This window comes from Gigantopelta aegis, chromosome 1, assembly GCF_016097555.1.
Source record: "Gigantopelta aegis isolate Gae_Host chromosome 1, Gae_host_genome, whole genome shotgun sequence".
NCBI lineage: Eukaryota > Metazoa > Mollusca > Gastropoda > Neomphalida > Peltospiridae > Gigantopelta > Gigantopelta aegis.
In genome coordinates, this window is record NC_054699.1 from 28053720 (window position 1) to 28079106 (window position 25387).

The following is a 25387-nucleotide window of genomic DNA, read 5'->3' on the forward strand; positions in this document are numbered from 1 at the left end:
TTAAATTCTCGAAAAGTAGGGACATATATGCAGTTCTGCTATTAAGGGGCCCTCACATATCAGTCGCGGCACTCGCGCGACTCCTAAAACAGGCCAAAAAGGGCATTTTCGCACGAACCCCGTGACCGTGAAAACCTGACTCCCAAATCTGCAATTTTCCAAGCGTGATTTTAGATCGTGGCAATCACGTAGACATGTCGCTAGGACCCTGCCTGGTGGTCTGCCGGAAACTGACTGGTGATCTGGCGGCAGCCTGAAGATTTTGACAAATATTATTGGGAAAAAAATCTGCCGGCCACCGTGGGATTTTTACAGACCCCTCACGGCCATCCTACGATAGCCTCACAGATCCTGGGCGATCCCCGGCGGCTTCCAAACGGTCCCCACGTGGACCCCAACTGCCACTCCAAGATTTGGGCCCTGGAGTATATATAGTCCCTGGATTTGGCATTTCATTCAACGTCTCTCCCAGTCCTGTAGCCGTCTTTTTAGAGCCAGTACTGAACCAAGTCATCGCTGTTTTTTGACAATATGGTGCAACAACAACTCATCCCCCCGGAACGGCACCGACGTGCGCACATTGCAGAACTGCGGATGCAACTGGAGCGGCTGCACCGCCGTGAGCAGGTTGTGGTTGCCATGCTGCTGGCTGAGGAGTTGGAGGAGGCCCGTGCAAGACGCCGCCGCCGAACGTACTGGGTGAAGCCATGGCTACAACACTGTGTCATGCTGGGCCAGTATGACACCCTCATGCAAGAACTCATGCGCGAGTCCCAGGGCGACTTCAAAAACTATATGCGCATGGAAGTGGATATGTTCCCTGAGATGCTGTGAGGGTGGCACCCCGAATCACCAAGAGCACCAGGACTGAAGTTGGCAGTTGCTCTGAGGTTCCTTGCTACGAGAAACTCTTATAAGATCTTGTCATATGAGTTTCATGTCGCAGACAACACCATATCATTGTTTGTGCCAGAGGTGTGCGATGCCCGACGAGTGGAGAGAAGTGGCGAACAAGTTCGGCACTCGGTGGAACTTTCCCCACTGCTGTGGGTCACTGGACGGGAAGCACATCGCCATCCGCAAGCGAAACAAAGCTGGAAACCGCTACTTCAACTACAAGGGCTTCCATTCGATTGTCATGTTGGCCCTTGTCAATGCTGATTACACGTTTCTCTGGGTCAACGTTGGCGCTGAGGGCTCCAACTCGGATGCCAGTGTGTTTCTGTGGAGCAACCTGGAGTCATGCTTGCGAGAGGGCACCCTGGGACTGCCTCCCCCGGATCCTCTGCCAAACGACGATCGGGACACCCCCTACTTTATTGTAGGGGATGACGCGTTCCCGCTATGCGACTACCTCCAGGAGCCCTTCCCCATCCGCAACATGACACATGATCAGCGGATCTTCAATTACCCACTATCCCGTGGAAGACGAGTGGTAGAAAACGCATTCGGGATTCTTGCTTCCAGATTCAGATGTGTACAGATACTATTATGGACCATATAGTCATGGTATAAATAACAAAATAATGGTATTTTTTATTTTTTTTCCCACAATTACTAGTACACTGTAAGTATAACATATAGCATGGTTTTCCTGCTATATGAGGAAACCATGATATGTGTAATTTGTACCATACCCACTGCCGACAGGCTTGAATATTGGGTTAAATATGGTAGTTATACTATTGGCCAGTTCAAATGAAGTTAGTGTTTCTTTTTTCATGGAAAATGGTGTAGATCGTTATCAGACTCCATGTTTACATGTATCTATGCTGTTTTCATACATCATGTCATACACCATGTTGTGTGTTTTGACTACATGTCAATTATTGGTTGCAACCACTGGATACAGGAAATGTCATTTGTCTGATGGTTCACCATTGGTGTGACATCAGCTCAAAACAACTAGCTGTGATGAACATGGCAGTTGCCCCTCCCTTTGCAGTACAAGTAAAACGTTATGGGGTTTATACGGAAGTACTTATTGCATGGCTAAGCCCCACCACATGAAGTTTTATGGAAATTATAGTACTGTGTATATAATGTTAAATGTCTCGCAAGTATGGTACAATAAATAAATGTTTCGCTTTGCTCTGTTTCAGGGTGTTGCACACCAAGATGCAAGTCAAGCCCAAGAACGCCACCAAGATCACCAAGGGCTGCCTGGTGTTACACAACATCATGTGCACTCGGTACCCCAACTTGCAGAACGAAGAGCTGGTCGAAGAGGTCAACGGTGTCATAGTGTCGGGGTTATGGCGTGACGCAGGGGTGTTTGCCGACTGTGAACAAGAGGCAGCGGCTGGTGCCCGTTCTACACGCAAAGGCCGGGATCTGCGTCAGTATCTGATGCACTATGTGAATGGTGCTACAGGAAGTGTCCCCTGGCAGGAGGCTGCCATCCATGCCCCTATAAATTGACTGTGCTCTATGTGTGGACTGGTCCTCTATGTGTGGACTATATGAACTTTGTGATACATTTGTTCAAGTTCTACTGTTCATTATTGTTTGTGTGCTATGATTGCTGTTGAAAATAGGAGAACTGTTTTGTAATAAATAGATATGTTTGTAGTAACTGAATAAAATAACTAAGTAATAGATGTAGCATAGTGTTTCGAGAATATCAGGAGATAGACCCTCGCAGCTTGCCAGCATACAGCCAGTCAGTCTGCACAATCACACACTTTTATTGATTGTGTAGATCTGTATATTATAGTTTATGCACACTAAACTTACAAAAATTTTGCTCATGATCAAATGGCAGACTGACCTAAGTCTATGCTGGTTGCATTTGCTAAGTTGGGTGTTTATGCTTGCAAACTATTGGTTACATCTGATAAATTCATGTACCTCTATGAAGTGAATAAATAGCACATACTTCCAGAATGTTTTTATTGTAAAGGGTAATGAAATAAAAGCAAGCAGCCTGCTTAAAACAGTATAGTTGAAAATGAAAACAGTCGTATTCACAGTTTTGGCCAACAGGTACATATGAGAAATATTATAACCACACTGAGTCCTGACCAAACGAAGTGAAATATCACAGTCTAAGCACTGGAGTCATTATCCTTGTCCGAGTCACACAACCACGCTGGGGACGACTCTGTGAACACCCGCTCTATGAGACTAGTGGTGGTCGCGGCCGGAGCTGAGGCTGGTTGGGTGGACTGTGACGGTTCCAGCTGGGTGGTCATCGGTAAGTAGAACAGTAAGTGTTTGCATTTTACGGCTCATAAACTTGTAACTTAAATCATTTAGAGCCAGGGTCAACGGGGCCGAATCACGTATTTCACCTGTACCGAGTAGCCTAAGCCCCAGTCCAAAGTTGGCTGCGGCTATGGATGGGGAAAATCCCAAAATCAGAACTGAATATTTACATAAACTATACATTCAGTCCTTAATAATCTGATCTGGTGCTAGGTCCTCACCACACCAGAATCACTTAGCCCATCCCCTAAAAGTGATAGGATAAGCTGCACTAATCGTACTACTCTTATAAGGGGTATAACCTGATTTGACTCTCATATACAAGAAAGCCAAAGACGTACCCGAGGGTCAAACCAGGTAGGCTGGGATTCTGCAAAATATGAACCCCATTGTCAATTTACCCATCGGATGCTCTCAACCAACCACCCAAAAGTAAAACAGAGAAGAACCTATATAATATATAAGAATCTAAAAATATATGGAACATTATTCCTGCAGCTGAAAAAGTGAAATGGGAATGTTAAACAACACTTAACAATACTCAAACAAATGCCAACAATACTTATGACGACTTCTGGTGTGGCTTGGGGGCCTTGGGGGCCTTGGGGCAACCATCCCATGACCTGTGGCTGGGTATTGGCGCCAAGGTACTGGACGAATCCCACTCGTTGCTGCTGCTGTATGGGCTGCTGTAGCTGCGGTATGGGTTGCTCTTGTTACTGGCCGTAGATGTTGGAGGCTGCAAACGTGTGTTGCGGCATCTGTCATAGGGGAACGGCCAACGATGTTGGAGCTGTTGGGGGGCGGTGGAGGGTTTCCTCGGAATCTAGCGGAGCGTGGCCTCAAAGGTGTCCCTCTGGTACTGTTGAAAGTGTTCTGAGGGAACCCGCAGGCAGGTAGACATCAACCAGTGCCTCCACGACACCCGCTCGTCCATTGGTTGCTGCGACTCCTTGGCCATGGTGTCCATCTGGAACAGAGCAAAGAAACATTTGTGTTAATGTTAATTTGAAAGTGCAAAAGTACTTTATTTTCATGCAGTGTCAATGATTTTATATTAAAGTTATGAAATAAATATAGTTGTCCCACTTTACCCAAAATGACGATGTTTGAACGTGATTTTTAGGAGAACTAGGCATGGTACGGACATTAAAGTAGGACAAAACAGTTAGAGTGCTCTTACTGTATATTTACCTCCTTCTGAGTCTTCTTTTTTTCCTGCTCTGAAGACGTGAGGAACTTGCTCAAAATCTCAGCCACAGAGGAGCTAGCTGGACTCTTCTTCAGCTTCTTCTGCTTTTCCCCGCTCCCCCCAATCGCCACTGAACCATACGGGGTTGGGCCGCCAGCAGATGTCTCTGCCACATACTTGTCCGCTGCATCCTCTATGTCAACTCCATCGTCATAATCGTCCATCTCACTCCCCTGAATCTGAAGCATGAGCAAAAGAGAAGTTGTTAGAAATTACATAAGAAGAAGAAGGAATAAATACAAAGAGGGAATATTCACATCGAAAAGAGCAAAGAATGAAGGGAAATTGGTGGACATCTGAAGGTGTCTCAGAACAAAGAAAAGTTGGTGTCAATGTTAATAATTAAAGTGGAAATGTATTTTATTTCAATGTCCATTTTTTAAAAGTCATCCTTGCAAATGCTTACCGTTCCCAAGTCCTCCTCTAGCTGTTTACTCAAGAAGTGATCCAAGAACGTGTACTGCCTGAGCTTCCATTTCTGCAAGCTAGTCAACACCAACTTGCCACCACCAGATTTCCTTTTCTTCAACCGGTTCTTCAGCTTCCCGTACTCGGTTCTGTGTGACCGGAACTTGGTCTCGATGTCCTTGGCTGTACACAGAAAGACAGGAAATATTAAATATTAATTGCTGAAATATGAAAGTATTCATTATTCAGTAAAGTATAGAAACAGCAATACAATTGCAAACTATCTCAGTATATCATGTATTTTATTTAGTAACAACAAATTAAACAAACTTATGAGTCTTGCCCATATCAAGCTCCTTCGAGAATTGCTCAAGGAGCTGTCTCTTCCGCTCCTTGTTTCTGTAATTCGGGTGTCCCTTGTCATAAAATTGGGGGTGGGTTTCGTAGTGCTATCGCCTCTTCTAGCTTAGACTTGATTACTGTTTCTTATTTCTTGTCTCCCTCCCCTTCTTCCTGCGCATCACCGGCGTCGGCACCGTCCTTATCCACGTCGTGCCAGTCAGCCTCGGACCCTGCCTTGGACTGCTCTTCCGCGGTCTTCTTCTTTGGTAGTGGATTCCGTGCGGCCCCCTTCAACTTCTTTGGCAACTTCAAGTTTTTTGGCGGAATTCTGTCCAATTTGTCCGAAACTTTAAATATAAAAATAGAGAGACGTGCATGCTCCAAGAAGTCCTCAGAAATAATGTACAACTTTATACAACACATCTATATATACTCGAGGTGCGAACGCCAGGGGGAAGCCCGACATCAGTCGCCAGTCACCCGGCCGGGCTCCGCCATGATGCCTACCGATTTGTTCTTTGATCAGCTAGCACCTGCCTGATTATCTAGCTGCATTTCCACTGCGATCCAATGTTCAAAGGGCACCTCCCGGATCCCGTCTAATATGTGAGGTCACACGTTGCAGACATGAAATATGCCCGATTCATCCACGGGCTCTAACTCCCCCGGCTACTCCTGCGATTAGAAATATCGCACGGATGCCAGCTAATATGTGGGAGCCCCTTTATGAACTCACAAAGACGCATCATTTTAGTCCAAATGGGAAACCATTTTTACATGCCTTTTTTCATTGCAACACAACTAGATTATTTATTAAACAAATTGAACCTATTTTTAAAAAACGTTTTTGGCCACAAATTCAGATTAAATCCATACATAATGATTTTTGGAATCAAACGTAAATTTGGCAACTATGCGTCGAACTTGGAAATTTTTCTCTACTGTCCGAACCAAATGTTAACAACTACAAAAAGTACTCTCCTACCTTTAATTACCGTTATCTTTCCCCCAAATTTTGTCCACACACAAGTTGTGAAAAACCATTAAAGTGACACAGCTTCCACATATCAGACTGTAATGATGTCTCCAGTATCGACTTTGCTGAGATAGCATAGGGCAAAATACATGCAGTTTTAGCCATCTGCCATTTTGCTTTTTTATGGAATATTCTTCAAGAGGGGTGAAAGCCTCCAAAGTATGTGACATAATTAATATAAAATCAATGATCTTTAGTGGTATATTTAAACAAACAAAAAATAATTTTAAAAAAATAATATGACGTCATCACGTTTACTTCTATATGATAACATGTTATGACGTTGCTAGATTAAGTTATATCCTTTCACCCCTCTTGAAGAATATTCCATAAAAAGTCAAAATGGCAGCCGGCACAAAATTACATGCTTTTTGCCCTATGCGATCTCAGCGAAGTCGATATTGGTGACATGGTTATCATCTAGTATATGGAATCTGTGTCATAGCAATGGTTTTTTTGAAAAAATAAAGGTAAGAGAGCAATTTTTGGCAGTTGTTAACATTTTGGTTCGGACAGTAGAGTAAGGCAATAAGGGTAATTTTGACCACACATAAATTATTAGAGGGAAATAAGCCATGTAATGAAATGGCACTTTTCAAGCATTTAGTATATTCAAGCATTTCTACTCGAGACAGCGAAGAATGCGGTTGTGTTCAGCGAACGTCCAGACATGAGTCGAATATAACAGCTCCTTTTGGCTTTAGGTCCCTCGACGTAACTACTAAATTCGTATTCCAAATTCCGCCCACCTTAAATTCACAGCCCCCCTCCCCGGCCCGGACCATATAGATCGGACTTTTAAACTTTTAGACCTCCGTTAAAATTTTGTCGAAATTACTTCTTTTTTTTAAAAATATTATTAAATAGTCCGACCCTCTATTCTTTCTCTTATTTATTTTTAGACTGTCCTTCTAAAATGCTCCAAATTATATAAATATTCGGCCGAGCAGTCAATTCTTTTTATTTTGGCTTGTAACTTTTTATTTAATAAAAAAAATATATAATTCTATTAACTTTTTTTTTTTTTACTAATTGCTATTTTTAAAATTCTGCCCATTTTCAACTCTACCCTCCCCTCCCCCATCCCGAGTCAGGCCACTGATTTTATCGGAGGTCGGACTCTGGATGGGCGTGTTCGAAACCTTAGTGGTATATGGGCACGTTAAACTACTTATCTATCTGTATATTCAAGGGCTGAAATTGAATATTTTGCCGAATTAGAACGGTCTAATAGAAGAGAATTTTGTTTTTTTAAAACACTGGTGCTTCGAAGGGGTCGTTGCTTCGTGCAATGACGCCTTCGACATTACATATCAGCTGTGATAATTAGTGGTCAAATATGTACAAAACGTAGAAAAATAGGCGTGGAACTCCCGGCTTGTAGCTTTGCAAACCAGGTTAGAATCTTGTAAATAATTTTTAATCAACATATACTAAATGTATTAAAAGAAAACAAAAACAAGCATAATTTATTATAATACAAGCAGAAACACTCCTATGTACATCTTTATATTTTAACATTCAACGAGAACCTGGTTAATTGTATATAGGTAGGGATTTTTCATGAATAAATGGGGTACCTGGCTTATCCAGTGGTGCCTGAAAAAAAAAAAAGGAAGCGAAAACAAGGTATGTGAATATCTTTCCATTTAGGCCGACCGTTCAAAATTGCGACTAATTTCCTTCATCAAAAATGTGTACCCATTCTCTCTGGCTTAATCCTACAGGACATTCCAAATTCCATAGCACCATACTACCTTCCGCCTGTTACCGATTACGGTCGGACTGCTGGTGCTTCCTTGCACCTGCTAGTGCATGTGTGGTGCATATAAAATCCTGGCTACGCCAATGTCGCAGATATGCATGTATTTCAACTCGATTTATAATCATCATTGTGTGTTTACATCTATATATAGTTTGTCCCATCCTCCTACAAAAATGTTTTTTGTAAATAATTTCAGTTTTGGTTTACTTAAAGGCATATTGTCACAGACCACTGACCTATTACATGTCCTAACAAATTATTACTTAATATATGTATATATATATATATATATATATATATATATATATATATATATATATATATATATATATATATATATATATATTTTGGTTGGTGGTCCGGGTGTGCATCTTTCCAACACATAAGGCTCTTGTTTGAGTTGACCCTACCTTTAACAAGAAAAGTAAAAGTGTTTTGGAAATATTTCTTTTTTTTTTTCTTTTTTTTTCTTTTTTTTACTATTTTTGTGTGCAGTTTAGAAAACAATCGCTTAGAAATAAATAATTTGTAGTAAATTTCATAGTACAAAAAAGATGTTCCCTGTGGGAAGAACTATAGCTATAACCCACATTAAAACAACAAACAAAATATTTTAGTAATAAAAATGTGCGTTACGTACTGTTGTTCAGTACACCCATCCCATGTAACGCTACATAACGTGTGTACATACATCCACCCACACCCTCAAGCTTTCACACATATTTTACTATCTTACTAATGCAGTATAAATATTATTTTATAAAATAAGATTTTATTTATATTAAAAAAAAAAAAAATATCTTTACTTGTTTTATGGACCAGTAAGACATTTCAAATATTAATTTTGGAAAAGTTTCATGTCTATTTTTTATAACTGTAAATAGTGAAAAATTGTGAAATGGGTTAACTTGAGTAATATGTCTTTCATTTGGGCTTTTTGATACATTATTTAGGTGCATATCACATTTCACACCTGTGCCTTCTTCAACAACCCCGATCAGGCCCCATTATATCGATTGGTAACTTTTCTGAAATAGGTAGCGTAACAATCAAAGGTCACGGTTGCAATACACTGTTTTAAAGTTTTGACGGCAAAATACTTCGAGTTTACAAAACTGGGGAGCTGTATCTTCGTCATTATCATGAAATAAAACGTAAGGCGCCTGTCACGGGGATGCTATAATACCCGTAACTGAATAAAACACGATTATCCAAATATCTCTCCTAACTATATATCTATTAGATCTCTCTGTATTGGGCAGTCCAATACCCGAGTGGCTCGGCTCTAGGTATAATCAGAGATATGATCTTATATACACATATATAATATAGCACGTTTAGTTCACTAGAAAGCACAACAAAACACAATACACTTTGGAATCTGTATTAACTTTAACGCTGACAAATGTACTTGCCACAGTAGTTAATTAGCAACAACAATATAATAACAACCCAGAGCTAAACACTTAATGGGTTAATCACTAGGTGTCTAGTTTACACAATATTCTAATCACTTCACCGTGATACCACACATACACGTGTGATAATTGAGAAAAGCTATCACACACGCGTGTGATAATTGAGAAACGCTGCCAGGGGAACTTAATTAATAAAGGAATTACAACTCTATTCCTAACTGGTTAATTTTTAATTAACCTTTAACTACTCATTCAGTAACCTTGTAATACAGAATTAATACTGGTACATATCACAATAAAGACAATAACCTACAGTTTACCTAGGTCCTCTAGGATGACTGGCTAAGCTTTAATATTTTAGACAGTGATGCCTACAATTTACTTCGTCAGATTACCGGAAACACTGTCTAAATAATATTGGTATAATACAGTATTAAAATATTTAAGGTCACATCAATGACATCAAGGTTATTACAACAGAGCAGAAGAATATATTTACCACGTCCGGACTGAACTTATTTATTTCGTTCAGTGGTCGACGTCCGTTCCCCTGCAGCCTTCCAATGTTTCTCCTCGATATATCTAAAATCCTAGCTATTTATTATAAAACCCGAATTTCGCCTGGGGGTACAAGGAGGTACCGAATACCTACATGTGATATTTCCACAGAGACCAAGACGGCATATTTTTCTTAGATGGTCAGACTAGCTGTCGCCAATCGCTAGAAATACAAGGGCGTAAAACAGAACTCCCGGAGATATTACGTAACTACTGGCCACATGGCCTCCACATCTGGTCTAAGTGCATATTGGGATACAAGACTACCACCGTCGCGCGGGGGGTATTACATAACCAAGCCGCACACGGCCCTCTAAAACAATTAACATCGCCACAGGCGAAAAAATAAGAGCATGATCCGTCACAGCGCCATATTGTTTTTTAGTCTACGACAGGTAGGTAGGAACCTGCCGTAGGATCTACGATGTATTTACAATATTTTAGAATTTAGAAAATATGCCACATTTGTCACAGTCGCTTACGACGGATTTACGACAAATCGTGGCTAAGATGGCTTCGAAAATATGGGCCCTGGACGGAGGACAAAATCCTGCCTACGTCACTGCCCAGGACAGACGTGCCCTACAACAGCTTGCTCTGAATGTGTACGTTAAACAATCTTGTTCTTGTCCTTGTCCTTGATGTATGTGAAGTTCTGTATATTTATAACAATGTTTGGATTTTAAGGACTCGACTATGTAGGAGATATCGCTGGCACTATAATTTGCGATGTATTTGTTTCAGCGCTAAACCTACCATTAGTGACGTCACGCCACTACCGTTCTGCCAGTTAACGAGTCTACCGCTGACATTCAACCCACATTACTGACATTGTTTACAACTGTCGCATATGAAAAAAAAAGACAATGGATGATAAAAAGAATACCCCCCTCGTGTCTTGTGATATTATAATTTATCAGCACTCGTTGATAAAAGTAACAACGAAACAATGATATTATACCGTAAATGTACTATACAGGCAGAATGTGTTATTTACGGCGTCGAATATTTGTTATGACGTCAGTCTCAAGAGGACCCCCCCTCGTGTCTTGTGATATCATAATTAATCAGCCAGCACTCGTTGATAAAAGTAACAACGAAACAATGATATTATACCGTAAATGTACAGGTGATGCGCCAGTTCCGGTTCACTTCAAACAAAATTGTGAATTCTGTCAACATGCGCGCGTATGACTTTAAAAGAAATTCTTGGTAATAAAGATAATCAACCATATAAATAAACAGTGATATAAAATGTAAATTTAGGTAAACATTTGGCACCAAAAACAGTGTTGTTCGAGCTGGCGTACTTACGCCAGTTGCGGATCACTTTGTCCAGTTCCGGATCACTTTCGAAAAATAGAGGCTTACGCCTTCAAAAACACTATTTCCAACATGTTAGCACTTTCAGCACGTTCAGCATATTTTATGATCATTTGCAACTCCATAGGGTTCCCCCCCCCCCCCCCTGATTACGCCCCTAATTAGCAATTTCTAAAATCGATTGAAAATCAACGATGGCGTCCCAAGACGTGTCAAAAGTAAAGGTGCGCGATCCTTATTATTTTCGTTGTGTACTTTCATTGTTTCAACAAGTTGAATTATATTTGATTTCTGGCATTCTAGTATATAATAATAATAATTAATATTATTATTACTAATAATAATTATTGTTTTTATTTATGATCGTATATATCAATAATAATAATAATAATAATAATAATAATAATAATAAATATTATTATTATTATTATTATATTGATGACTTTTAAAACTGAAAGGAACAAAGGCTTGAAAATAGAAAGAAATGACATATCAGCAAAATATCAACTTTGGGACTGTTTAGTATTTATCATAATACAGGGGCGAATTATGCTTTAGGTGGGGGTCCGAAACAATATGTAAATGTTTATAATTTGAAATTATAATTTTTACAGATTATCTACGTGGTGGGGGTGGGTTTTTTTTTTTTTGCCGGATATAGGCTAATCCGCCCCTGTTTAAATATTAAAATTAAACAAATAATTTTGAAGCAGGACGGTTAGACCCGTTGTTAATAATGATACATTTTAATATAGTGACACACACTAAACAGTCACAAAAGTGGATTATTAATTATTATTTTTGACGTGTTGTTCCATTTGCCCTTTTCTGGTTAGTTCTCTCCCCCCCCCCCCCCCCCCCCCCCCCCCCCCCCCCCCCCCCCCCCCGCAAAATAATTCCTGGATCTGCTCCTGAAAACAGAAATATTTTAAACGACGGTCTAAAGGCTAGGGCTAGCTCAGATTGACCATGTGAATACACAGATCAGTGGCCGACTGACTCTCCTTCATCAGAATGCGATTGTGTAAAACAAAAATTCCACTGAAAAAAATAATCCACCCTATAGTGGTACAGACTGTTTAAATGCGAATTATAATTAAGCCGAATAAGAGATTTTCACTTCGTTGACAAAACCAAATAGAGGACCCCTTCCCTCTCTCTCCCAAAGTCGAGCAGTCGAGTATGCGAAAAGCACGTGCAATGGCACATGCGAAACAGACCACTGGCGGTGGCATGGTTTTATAAAGGTCCTCATGTCAAACTTGTGCCGATTCTTTTCTTTGTACAGTAAACTTTTTTTTTTTTTCAATCAATCAATCAAGCAATGGGGTGGACGGCTCTCACACTGAGGGGGGCGGGCAACATTACTGAATAGTCTTATGGGGCAAATACAAGACACGTGTGCAACGATTTTAGCGATTCTAGACTGGCGATCTAACAGGTCATACGGGCTCCTATTTTTGTAGGGGGCAGGGCACACTAATTTTTGCCCGAATTAAACGAAAATGGAATTTTAAAAAACTACATTTGATTTATATTAGCCATATTTGTGAATGACTGCGGCTGGTATTTGTACGAATGGCTAATTACACGTAGGCCTACAAATAGGCTACAACGTGAGAGACAAGTGGACGAACACTTAAAATCGTAGTTTCAGTTTATAAAATACGTGTCTTTACATTATATACATATTATCATTACCTGTAGAAAACAAAAATAATACAAGAAAAATAGGTGGAACTACAACGATTAATATAATATTTTGTAGAGGATGACTGGCCATGGGACGAACAGTCTAGGGCTACTATGACATGGGCCCCGAGACATACAGAGTCGAATTATTATGAACTAGTGGTTAAAATGACGTATCAAGAGAGGTTTAAGAAGAAAATAATAATAATAATAATAATTATTATTATTATTATTAATTATTATTATTATTATTATTATCATGGAGAAAAAAATTCCACCGTATTCAACGTTTTTGAGTCTTGAGATAAACCCTGCGTTCATCGCCCCATCTAGCGGCAGTTACAATGTAAATACTTCCGTTTTGTGAGTGATCCGCAATTGGTGTATCAAGTGTGTCCCCTTTGAGGAGTTACAGTAAGTCGTTTACAGCATCACTTTTCATAAAACTAGTCATGCACAATCTATATATGTTTCCCCTACTCGTACTATAAAATTTCAAAGGATATAAAAAGAAAAACATCAAAAACTTCATCTCTTTTTAAACGTCTTCTTTTTTTTCATGTCGTCTGCTCGTGTAAAGTTTTAATAGTGGTTATGTATCGCCGTCCAAAATAAAACCAAGACTATATACTGTTACAGTTATTTTACGTACAATTTCAAGAAACATGTATTATTTATTTATTAGAATATTTGTTTAATGAAATTTACACAGAAATTACTAAAAATTTAATATACCGACAGACTGATCGGTAACTACAGGTGATCCGGAAGTGATCCGGAACTGGCGCATCACCTGTACTATACAGGCAGAATGTGTTATTTACGGCGTCGAATATTTGTTATGACGTCAGTCTCAAGAGGACTAATGACGTCACAAACATTTGGGATTGACCGTTTCGAAAGTATATAAAAACTCAGTTGTTCATAGCCGAGAGCGGAGGGGCCGTGAATCATATAAATGTAAGCATTGATTTTATTAAGAAAATGATACATTGTCCAGGCGAGACCCGTGGAAATTAATTATTATCATTTGCAATTTAGGCCTACAGTGGTTTATTTTTATTTCTCCGAAGACTACGTTTTTATACTACAAGGTCGACGTCAGTCGCTTTTCGGACCCTTGTTTTGACTTCGTACACAATAAATAAAACATATCCAATATTTTTTTAATATGATATATTTGACAAAAGGTACTTTTTATTTATTTCATCTTTTAAAACTTAAAATTAATATTTTGTACAAAATTATGAAAAATAAAAAATACCGACCTGTCTGCTTGTTACAGAAATTCGACAGGGGTCAAGGTTAACTTAATAGACCAGTTTTTATTTTAATGTGGCGAAGCATTGTAATAATATTCCGGTAGCTAATTTTTAATTTGAATGACTTTAGTATTCCAATGATGTCACTTTGCATCTCCTTAAAATAACCATAAACTGGGTACATGACGTTTCCGTTTTAAGAATGCTGGAACAATTCCTATGCAAAATTGTTATTGAAAATGTTTTGTTTGAACATTACTGTCCGAACCTAAATGTTAACAACTACAAAAAATTACTCTCCTACCTTTAATTACCGTTACATTTCCCCCAAATGTTGTCCACACACAAGTTGTGAAAAAACCATTACAGTGAAACAGCTTCCACATACGAGACTGTAACGATGTCGCTAGTATCGACTTTGCTGAGATAGCATAGTGCAAAATACATGCAGGTTTCAGCCGTCTGCCATTTTTCTTTTTTATGGAATATTCTTCAAGAGGGGTGAAAGCCTCCAAAGTATGTGACATAATTCATATAAAATCAATGATCGTTAGTGGTATATTTAAACAAACAAAAAAGAATTAAAAAATTTAATATGACATCATCACGTTTGCTTTTATATGATAACCTGTTATAACATTGCTAAATTAAGTCAGATCCTTTCACCCCTCTTGGAGAATATTCCATAAAAAGTCAAAATGGCAGCCGGCACAGAATTACATGCTTTTTGCCCTATGCGATCTCAGCGAAGTCGATATTGGTGACATGGTTATCATCTAGTATGTGGAATCTGTGTCATTGCAATGGTTTTTTAAGATTTCTGTCTGGACAAAATGTGAGTAAAATCTAACAAAAAGTAAAGGTAGGAGAGCTATTTTTGGTAGTTGTTAACATTTTGGTTCGGACAGTAGGCCCCTACTAATGCATCTGAATGTGTTTGGAGAAGAGCTTGTGAATAGTTCTTCAGTCGTAGATTTACGTTTACGTGTAAAATTAGACGTATGATTTTTTGTTATGGGTCCAGGACCGATATTCACGAAAAGGTATAGAGTTAAGTCTGCGACTAGCACTTGCGTCTGCCGTGGATTTACGTTTAGGCCATGAGAATGAAAGTTATAGATTTGCGTCCACCGCCCGCATGCCGTGAAAGGTACCGCTGAAAATGTTCATTATTTACAAAAAAATGCATTATTTGCACAAAAAAGGCACTTAATGATCATCACACAAATTCAAGTTCCAAATCGTTAATAGTGGCAATGTCTACGAGGTCCTTTGCGCCAAAACTGCCATCTCCATCATACATTCTGAAGTGTAGCCCAGCAGAGCATTGAATCCTCAAGCAGGAAGCTGTATATTCCAAACATTGACGAAAATTGCCGAACTCTTGATGTGTCGACCTCATCTGGACTTGAATCTACTATGGAAATAATATATCAATAAAAATAATGAATAATAAAAAATGAAAAAAAGCCTCATGTGTTTTTAAAACTGTTCGGACGCAAATCTATAACTTTCATTCTTTTGGCCTTACGTGCAAGAAGCACCTGTGAACTTAACTTAGGTGGACGTACATTTTCGATTGTAACTCTCTCAACGGAGATTTTTTTTTTTCTTCTTCTGAAAACGATGGCTACCGGGTAAATATAACAAATGCGCAAAAACCATTTTCGTTTGTCGTCTGCTAACAATAACATCGCGAACGGCGAACCATGGCATTTTAGTATTGGTGAGGATCCGCGTTTTGGTACAAACTTTAGAACGTTCTTAAAAAGGAAAAGATAACTCCGGAGAAATGTGACCGAGTCTAAAACAACCGTTCGACCACACACAAAAAATATGTTCAATCCGTGAGCGTTCGCCATTGCGAACTGCTTCACTTATTGGAAATGCTGTCATTTCCCGCAAATAATAGTAAATAATGGCGACCCTGCTTGATTTATTACATGTACTTGACTTACGTGCAGCGCGCATGCTGTAACCTCACCGTGGTGCAGGGGTGTAACATTCTCTTTGAGAATGGCCAATACAGCACAAAAAAAAGTTTTGATAAAAAGTCAGTATATATCTGTGATATTTGTATTTTTGCACAGTTCTTTACACTGTTTTTATTTAAATCTTGAATTTTTATATAGATGTTGATCATCACCTTATTTGTTTGCATTACCATAGTTTGACACCCAATAGCCGATGTATTTTTCGTTATGGGGTGTCGTTAAACATTCATTCATTCATTCATTCGTTAGTTGTAACCGGAGGCACTCGTATTTTTTTTTTTTACGTCTAACTTTACACGTAACTTTACGTTGTTTCGTGAATAGCTCATCAGTCGTAGATTTACATTTACGTGTAAAAGTAGACTAACAATGTTTTGTGAATATGGGTCCAGTTTTTATTTTAAAGTGGCGAAGCATTGTAATAATATAGCTAATTTTGAATTTGAATGACGTTATTATTCCAGTGACGTTACTTTGCATCTCCTTACAATAACCATAAATTCCAATGCAAAATTGCTATTGAAAATGTTTTGTTTGAACATTACTAATGTACCGTAATGTTTTTGAAGAAAATATTGTGATTAAAAAAGTGTACCTTTTACGATAAATAGAATTCAAGTGAAATTACGGTAAGATATGCTTTATTTATTGTGTACGAAGCCAAAACAAGGGTGCTAAGAGTGACTGTCGTCGACCTTAGTCTACGAGTTACTTTATAGTTCGTCCCATCATTCTGTGAAACGTTTTTTTTTTGGTGTTTTTTAAAATAATTTCAGTTTGGTTTGACATAAGAAGACAAGTAAAGGCGTTTTGGAAATTATAACAACATACTAATTTTTGTGTGCAATTTATAAATCAATCGGTTCCGAAATAAATAATTTGTAGTAAATTCCATAGCATGAAAAAATACCTTTTCTGTGGGAAGGACTATAGCATGGGTTCCTGGTGATTAATATATTTTAAACTGCATTGTAATTTTATTATAATTATCATGTTAAAAATTAGTTTTTGTGGGGTTTTTTTTTTTTTTTTTTTTTTTTTATGAGGATTGCTTTGTCAGGTATGTTTGCACAGCAGTATTATTAAATCAATGTGAATTTAATAATTAAATAAAAATAATTTGTATTCAAATTTCTTTTAAAAAGTCTATGATCAAGTAAATTTTCTGGAAAAGTTCCATAGGAAGAAATGTATCATGGCGTTACCAGTGATAGAAATAAGAAAGATAATTCACCTGTCTGCCAGACAAGCATAGCCTTCCACAAAATCTACTTTTCTGCCAATATTTACACTTGTCCATCTATGTAGGGCAGGAGGTGGATGCAGAAGGAAAAGTTAAACCCCTTTTACCTTTTCTTTTTAAACCAATTCGTTTACTACTCTTCACTTCAAATCGCATGTAATTTCATGACTCGGGTGACTGCAACAAATTGTAGAATGTTTTACAGTCGAGACTGTTTCAGCGGGAAACACAAGTCATAAAAAATTTGTGTTTTTGTTTAGGATTCAATGAAAACCAGTTAAATTGTCCTCGAGCACATTCCATTCAGAACACGTCACTGGTTTTCAACTTTCACTTTCAGCTGAAGGAAATGTTTTATTTAACGACGCACCTTTCAGCTGAAGGCCTGGAAATAATTGTTTGGCGGTACTTGTCGAAATGACCTGTTATAAATGAAAATGTGACTGTCACCAAATGTTAAAATAATGTTACTGTTGTCCTTTATTATTCATGTACTGTTACATATACTATAAGGCCCTACGTACAAGTTTTCACGATGCAGTAAATCTCCTCTAAACAGTAGTTTAAACCCACGTGCCAAATTGGGCCAAACTAAGTTTGATGGGTATCCAGTTTACAGGGCGATTGACGTAAAAGTCTTTGTTGTATTCTGTTCACTATTAAATATGGAAAAAGTAATAAAACTCTCAAATAAAAACTACAATCAAATGTGGATAAAATGATGCAATTTATAAGCACGTAGCTTGGGGGATGGGAGGTGGGTGGGTGCGTTTTCATCATCAAACAAGTGACATTTTGTCGAACTTCTGACATGTTGCAATTTCATTTCAAAATGAAATACAGTCGATATCTTTCCATGAGTCCAAGACAAAGGTTTACTTTGTTAAAGACACGTTAAAACCTTAACAACTAAAAATCCCCAAACAAATTCATGATTTTTGTCCGGTTGCTTAATTGACATTTTATCAAAAACGCAACACAAGCTGTTCAAGTGAAGGTACCATAGAGTGACAAGGAACCCGAAGACTCGTCCAAGGTAATATTCTGCCTAAATGATGACTGCTACCTGCGGGACCATGCGGTTTCAGACGTACAGTTTACATTAAATAAACACAATGGAACCAGATAATTCGTCTACTGTTCAGTTTAGAAGGATAGGCCAAAACATTGATGCGTCGTCGTTGAGCCATTCGCAACGCATAGGGCTTCATCGGGTCTATTAATAGACATGAGCAACTCTTTTCCACGGAAAACACAAAGGCGTTCTAGTAACAGTTCAAGTATAAGTACGTGTGCATGATATGGTAAAACAACAACGACGGCATCCCCCCCCCACCCCACCCACCCCCCACCAATTTTTTTCTTTTCTTCTGTGAATGCATTTTATATGAAAGGCAAAGACGCACTCTCAGGAATTCATTGCAAAGATTTCAGCCAGTAGATTTAAAACTAGTTTTAAATGGTAAAAATGCTCTAAGTGAAGAAGACAATAAAGAAATATTTTTTCATGTACATAAGTATATAAATGAAACGAAACGTTTCCCTTAATTGTTAAATGAAGTATTCAACTTTAAAATTATTACCATTTATTTATTTTAAATTTATTGCTATTATTAGTTTTGTAGCCATAAAAGCCCCGGTCAATGATCAGGACGCCGGGTTAGCCACGGATACGATCCGGCATCATTCGTGACAATCCGTTGTGATCCGTGATCCGATGTCTGTATTAAATCGCTGATCAATCGTTGTAGTACTTGTACGAGAGGTGATTGATACGTTCGTACGAGAGGTGATTGATAAGTTCGTACGAGAGGTGATTGATAAGTTCGTGGCCTAAGTTAGAAGGAGTCAGTTTTAGAAAATCAAATACAGTCATTTTTCAACATAGTCCCCCTCCCACATTAACACACTTAGTCCAGCGGTCATGGAGCAGGCGGATCCCTTCTGTGTACAAGGCGCCATTTTGGGCCCTCAGAAAGTGGTCCTGGTGGAAGAGCACTCCTCTTGTCAGCTTTTCACGCCGAATCTGCTTGATTTTCTCCCGTAGCTGTCTCAGAAGATCAGCATAGTAGGCCCCGGTGATAGTGTGACCCTTGTCTAGGTAGTCCACCAACAGCACTCCTTCTGCATCCCAGAAAATGGAGGCCATCACCTTGCCTGCGGACAAGTCTTGGCTTTCTTGGAAGGCAGAGAACCTGGGTGTTTCCACTGCTTCGAGTGTTGCTTCATCTCTGGTTGGAAGTGATGGACACAGGTCTCATCCACAGTCACAAATCGCCGAAGAAAACTTAAAAAATGGCAAGATTTTCCCTTGACATGTTGAACCGGGTGCGTTTCAGATCAGGTCCAAGGAGCTTTGGGACCCAACGTGCTGACACCTTTGACGTTTGAAATTCGGTGTGGCTGACTGTATGGATGCGTTCCTTGGAGATACCCAACTCAGTGGCAATGTAACGCTCCGTTACTCGTCTGTCTGCCATGATGATGTCATGAATCTTGGCAATGGTCTCCTGTGTGGTGACGGTGACTGGCCTTCCCGGACGGGGGTCGTCTTCCAGACTCTCCCTGCCAAGTTTGAATTCAGCAGCCCACTTCTTCACCATGTTGTATGAAGGTGCATCCTCCCCTAGTGTGACCACCATGTCTTCATGGATCTCCTTGGGTGTTAAACCTTTGAGATCGTGGTAGCGGATGACCGCACGATGGCTGATGTTGTCAATATTATCAGAAACCACCAATGCTCAATGTTTAATTATCTGACACAGAAAAACAACTCAAATTAATAACTTCAAACATTCTGTGTAATCATTCAAGTTGAACTGCACTCAAATTCAGTGAAATCTGTGCAGCTCATGTACTTGTGCCTTAGGCCACGAACTTATCAATCATCCCTCGTATGTCCGTGGAAATTTTGAACATGTCCAAAAATTCATCACGGATCGAACAACCGTAGTACATCCATAATGATCCGTAGAAGAACGTAATGATCCGTACAAGAACGTAATGATCCGTTGTAATCCGTAATAAACCGAACTTAAACCGTACTTATCCATCATTCGTGACAATCCGTTGTGGTCCGTACTAAACTGTACCGATCCTTAGCGATCTGTAGCGACCAGTAGCGACCCGTAGCGCTCCCCGTTTTCATCTAACTCCTATCCTTAACAGGCATGTGATTCTTCGGCTAATAGGCGGTAATCGGCTTTTTTAAAGCAGTAGGTATGATAAGGGTCATTTTTGGCCCCCAAATAAATGTCAGAATGTCATACATATTTTTATAAATATATGACTCCTAGTCAATAATATGCCATTTTTTAGATGTCAGCTGCTATGGGAAGGGAAATAAATGAGGCCTTAAACGGGAGATCCGTATTCTTGAAACAAAACACAAAACAAGCCAAAAATGTTAACAAAATGTATTCTTTTTATAAATTAAGAAAGATAAATTGGTTTAAACATCACAATCAACAAAGTACAATATATTCAAGGTTCAAGAATACAATAGTTGATAGATGTCAATAATGTGAGGCCCAAATGGGGATGTACAATTGAAGAAAATATATCTGCGTTATTTTCCTCCAAAAGGGAAATAATAATTATAAATACAGAACAGCTACACAAACACTGAATTGTAAATTTTAATGTACATTACAATTAGGTTTCATCTCATCTCCACCCTGAACCCAAATGTGAAGGTTAATCTTTGATTGTAAAGTTGGCCTATGTTGTCATATTGATTTACTATTTTCAAACCTTTTTGTATTTATAACCAAACAACTGAAAAATAAAATAACAATTTTTAAAAATTTGAAAGTTAATATATAAGCATATAGTATATTTATACACTTGAAGGGGTGGGGGTGGGGATGGGGGGTTGAATTTAGTTTAGTCGGTTGAGTGCTCGCTTGAAGTGCTTGAGCCGCAGGATTGAACCACATCGGTTTATTTTATTAGGAAAAATGTAGCAGATTTCCTCTGATGACCATGTGTCAGAATTATGATGATTAATTAACCAATGTGCTCTAAAATATTTGTTAAAATCATTTTCAAAAGTAATAAGTTTAGTCAGTTATATTTGCATTAAAGAAAACCATACAATGCCTTCACTTTTGCATAATGTAACGGGCTAACCCATCAAATCAACTCATGCTTGAAACAAGTCTAAATGTCTAGTAACAATGTTAATTTTAGTCCTGTATTACCGTATATCTTCGTCTATAAGTCAAATTTGTTTCACCCAAAAATTATTTTATAACTTGGGGGGGGGGGGGGGGGGGGGGGTCGACTTATAAGAGGGTAAAAAAATTTCACCAAAAAATATTACTGTTTTGGGGATTATTTTACAAGTTTTATTGTTGAAGTATGCCATGTATTTATACTCAAATATGTTAATTTGACACATTTATTTTTTATAACCTATTTTTGGGGGCATTAGAACGGTTTTGGTTATGCGAAAAGGCGTGCGATCTCACTCACATGCCAAGAGAACAGTCCACTTAGTTAAATTAACAGTCATCACTAATAGTAAAAATGTAAACAATACTAACTACCTGTTGCCTGAGTTTATTTTGAAATCTGGTCACTGGCATTAATGGTTGTTCAAACAATGTTTTGTCGGTGATTAACTTCATGAATATTACTGAGCTTTCCCTTAAAATAGACTGATCTCTGCAGTTCACTAGAGCAATAGGCACACATCATTTGGTACAAAAACCAGTGTACTTTCCAGAGTTATCCTCCTTATATGTATTAATATGGCGGCAAAACGTGATACTTTCAGTTTTATCGTAGTGATCTGTTGTCAGTGTTTATAAATAAAGTTGTTGTCTGTGCACAAAACCATCTGTACAGTACCATACAGTAACAGTCAAACAGCTTTCACTCTCTACTAAGGGAATATTTCGCTTTGATGCTATGTAATAATGATAGTTTGATTGGAATAGTCTGATTATATTGCGATGTACAAAACGTGAAAACCGAAGTTTGTAAAATAATTTTCTTTTGTTCAAATCTTGTACATTATTGTTCTCATGTGCTGAAAATAAGAAATATTTCAATATTTATAAGTTGTTTTTCATGGGTCGACTTATAAACGGGTCAATAAAAAAAAAAAGTTTTCAGGGCTTGAAATTAGGGACTCGACTTATAGCCGAGATCGACTTACAGGCGAAGATATACGGTACCCAGTCATATTGTTTAATTAATACACAAGAATATGTTATCACAGGTGCAGTATGAATAGATTTATAGCTTTTACTACCCAAGTTTGTGTTATGTGAATTAAACATAGTTTCATACAGCAGAATATCTCTGGATGCTATAAGCATGCATTTATTTATAGTGCACTTTCATGGGGCTGATAATAACATTGTTAACTTCAATATAAATGGAATACTACACAATAGGAAACCCGTTCATTTCATTTCCTCAGATCAGAAACTGTATTACATATGTTAAGGTTCAGTGTACACCAATATATGGTATAATTATTCTTCTTGACACCTGTCAGTCTCTGGCGAGGTGTCATTTGCTGGCAAGTCACGTGCATCCAAAAGGGAATACTTGGTTTCTGTGATATTTTTGTCTTGATTTCTCCATAGTCCTAAATACCACAACACACTAGCTACGTGTGCACAGCAACCTACAACCCGAGCACCTACTTTACAGGTACAGTACCATCCTATAACAGGTTTACAGGGAGTGTCCCCATACTCAATCCACAGCGTATGTGCAGCACTACTTGTATGACGAGACTGGATTTTCACTTTGATTAATGTTGGGCTTTCCTTACACACCATCACAGCATACTCCCCATTGTCATCAACGTGTTCTCTGGAGTATGATGAGGCTTGTTTCAGCTGGTATACTCCAATGGTGATATCTCTTAGCTGATCCATGTTCAACTTAGGGAAGTTTTGCAGCTCCACAGTTGCATCATCTAGATTTTTAAATAAAGATTTCTTCTTCAGCAAATCGTTATCCTCCAAGTACTTCTGAAGATGGTTGCCTTCCTCTGCCTTTTCGAGCATGTATCTTGCTATATTTTCTGATTGACTGTCAGATGACACTAGAGGTTTTCTGTATTTGTTACAGATTGCCCCAATAACTTGCAAAAATTCACCAATGTAAGGGATCATTGTATTAGGTACAACTTTATCTAAATATTTAAAATGCTTGAGTCTGCCATTTACACTTTGTACTTCCCATCTAACTTTTGTTATCAGTCTGCTTGAGTTAGCTTCAGCAGTGGTGTGTTGTTTTTGGCCTTTTGGTAAATAGGATGGCATTTTCACATCAAGTCCTTGTTCTAGATTAAGAAACTCCACAGCATCCCGGAATCCTCTGTCTACAATACAAACATCGTTCTCTTGGATCCACTCATTTATATTTTCTAAATTGTGTGAGAAGGCATGTTTTGTTATGGAGGCATCATTATTTTTGCCATCAGCATAATACGGTCCTAAGATGCTCAAAATGTAACCATCTGTTCCGACAATAACCATAGGTTTCACCAACGGTCTGTGTTTGTGCATAGAAAAAGAACGTCTTTGGAAATTGTAATGTCCACTCTTTTGAATGTACACATATGTTCCATCCAGCACTATCACAGCCTGATCGGATGAAGAGGAAAATAATGTTCTAGCAATTGGTGTTGTATGTAATCGGCAAAAGTTGTCATGTGTGATGTGTTTAAACCCAATGTTTTCAGGTACAAAGTTTGTCATCATGGCCGACAATGTGGAATGTATTATTCTTTGCACCTGGTGTCTTTTCAAACTAAAGAGAACAGCTAGAATTTTATTGGGAAGACCAGTTTTTAGCTTTGTTAGGAACACACCTAGGCATGTAGGCAATGACCGAACAGCTGTTGCCCGAAGTGGCTGTAAATAACTTGTTAAATCTACAAACTGCTCTTTAGTTAAACCGGTTAAACAGCAGCAGTCATCATCCGTCATCATTGATGGAATGTTAAAGTTGATGTGACTTTGTGTTTTGATCATATGACGTATATTTTCCAGCAATGAAACAATGTCCGTCCTAGAAAAAATATCACACTGTTTTGTCACAGAAATCATTGACAGTGCTGATTCTGAAAAATAATTTTTTTTCAATATGTTTAAGACAGCATCTGTTTCTAGAGTCGATGAATACACGCTTTTCTATGAAAGCTTGTGTTTTAGCATGGTCAGGAATATTTACCAAGTGGTTTCGCTGATTTCCGGTCTTCTTACATACAATGCAGTATTTGTGGCTCCTTGGGGTTGATGGAATTTTAAGCTGTATGGTCTTTGGGCTCAGAAGTTTGGCTTGTGGTAATTCTTCATCAACATGCCGTACTGTTGTAGAAGACTGTCGTCGGTACTTGGCATAACAAGCATTGCAGATGATCTCGTTGTTGTCCACTTCTCTTAAGAGGCATTTCCCGAGGTAGTTCTTGAGGCCACTGTTCACAACGTGTCTTCTTGCTGCTTGTTTACACCTCTTCAAACAGAGGCAGCAAATAATCTGCTTTGGCATAATGTGTCCTGGAAGAGAAAACATTACATAACTACAAGCATTTCAGCAAAGTTAGGATCATGGTTATTCAACATTTATATTTACTTAATTGCTTTAACATTTCAAGCATGTTTGCTGTACATTTAAAAAGAAAACCCCCAATTTAAATTTAAAAAAATTCCATCTGTATATTGAAATATATAAATAAAGCAATAATAACAAACAAGGTTATTAAATCCATCTAATTCCTTTTATCATCATTATTTTTAAATGTTATGATGGAACAAATAATAATGCAATTTTTTTTAAGAAGAGTTAATTTTGGAGAAGGGAAAGTATAATTAAAAAAACATTACATTCAAAATAATAATAATAATAATTAAAAAAACA

The 25387-nt window shown here is 38.3% G+C and overlaps 3 protein-coding genes across 3 annotated transcripts in view; 2 read left to right on the top strand and 1 right to left on the bottom strand.

The window, feature by feature from the left end:
- Positions 1 to 2758, top strand: part of LOC121373274 (phospholipid scramblase 2-like) — a 51249-nt gene extending 48491 nt beyond the window's left edge. The window contains exon 7 of the mRNA XM_041499808.1: positions 2103 to 2758. Coding sequence (XP_041355742.1) covers positions 2103 to 2264 — 162 coding nt within the window. The 3' untranslated portion in view covers positions 2265 to 2758. The remainder of the gene's footprint in view (positions 1 to 2102) is intronic.
- A 117-nt stretch (positions 2759 to 2875) lies between these two features.
- On the bottom strand, positions 2876 to 5788 carry LOC121373293. The gene is made up of 4 exons (XM_041499834.1): positions 5198 to 5788; positions 4866 to 5050; positions 4402 to 4638; positions 2876 to 4177 (listed from the first exon to the last, which is right to left on the bottom strand). The coding sequence occupies exons 1-4, from the start codon at positions 5289 to 5291 to the stop codon at positions 4034 to 4036; spliced, it is 660 nt and encodes a 219-aa protein (XP_041355768.1). The 5' UTR covers positions 5292 to 5788; the 3' UTR covers positions 2876 to 4033.
- An 8053-nt stretch (positions 5789 to 13841) lies between these two features.
- The window catches only part of LOC121374144 (tyrosine-protein kinase HTK16-like), a 44620-nt gene continuing 33074 nt past the window's right edge, over positions 13842 to 25387 (top strand). Inside the window, exon 1 of the mRNA XM_041501144.1 lies at positions 13842 to 13961. The gene's annotated coding sequence lies outside the window, so the exon portion shown is untranslated. The remainder of the gene's footprint in view (positions 13962 to 25387) is intronic.

Excerpts from the sequence above, each read along its gene's own strand:
- LOC121373293 (XM_041499834.1), bottom strand. The coding sequence starts at position 5,291 with ATGACAAGGGACACCCGAATTACAGAAACAAGGAGCGGAAGAGACAGC. Across the intron at positions 5,051-5,197 it reads GATATGGGCAAGACTCATAA|CCAAGGACATCGAGACCAAG; the intron begins GTTTGTTTAATT and ends TTCTGTGTACAG. Across the intron at positions 4,639-4,865 it reads TAGAGGAGGACTTGGGAACG|ATTCAGGGGAGTGAGATGGA; the intron begins GTAAGCATTTGC and ends CTCATGCTTCAG.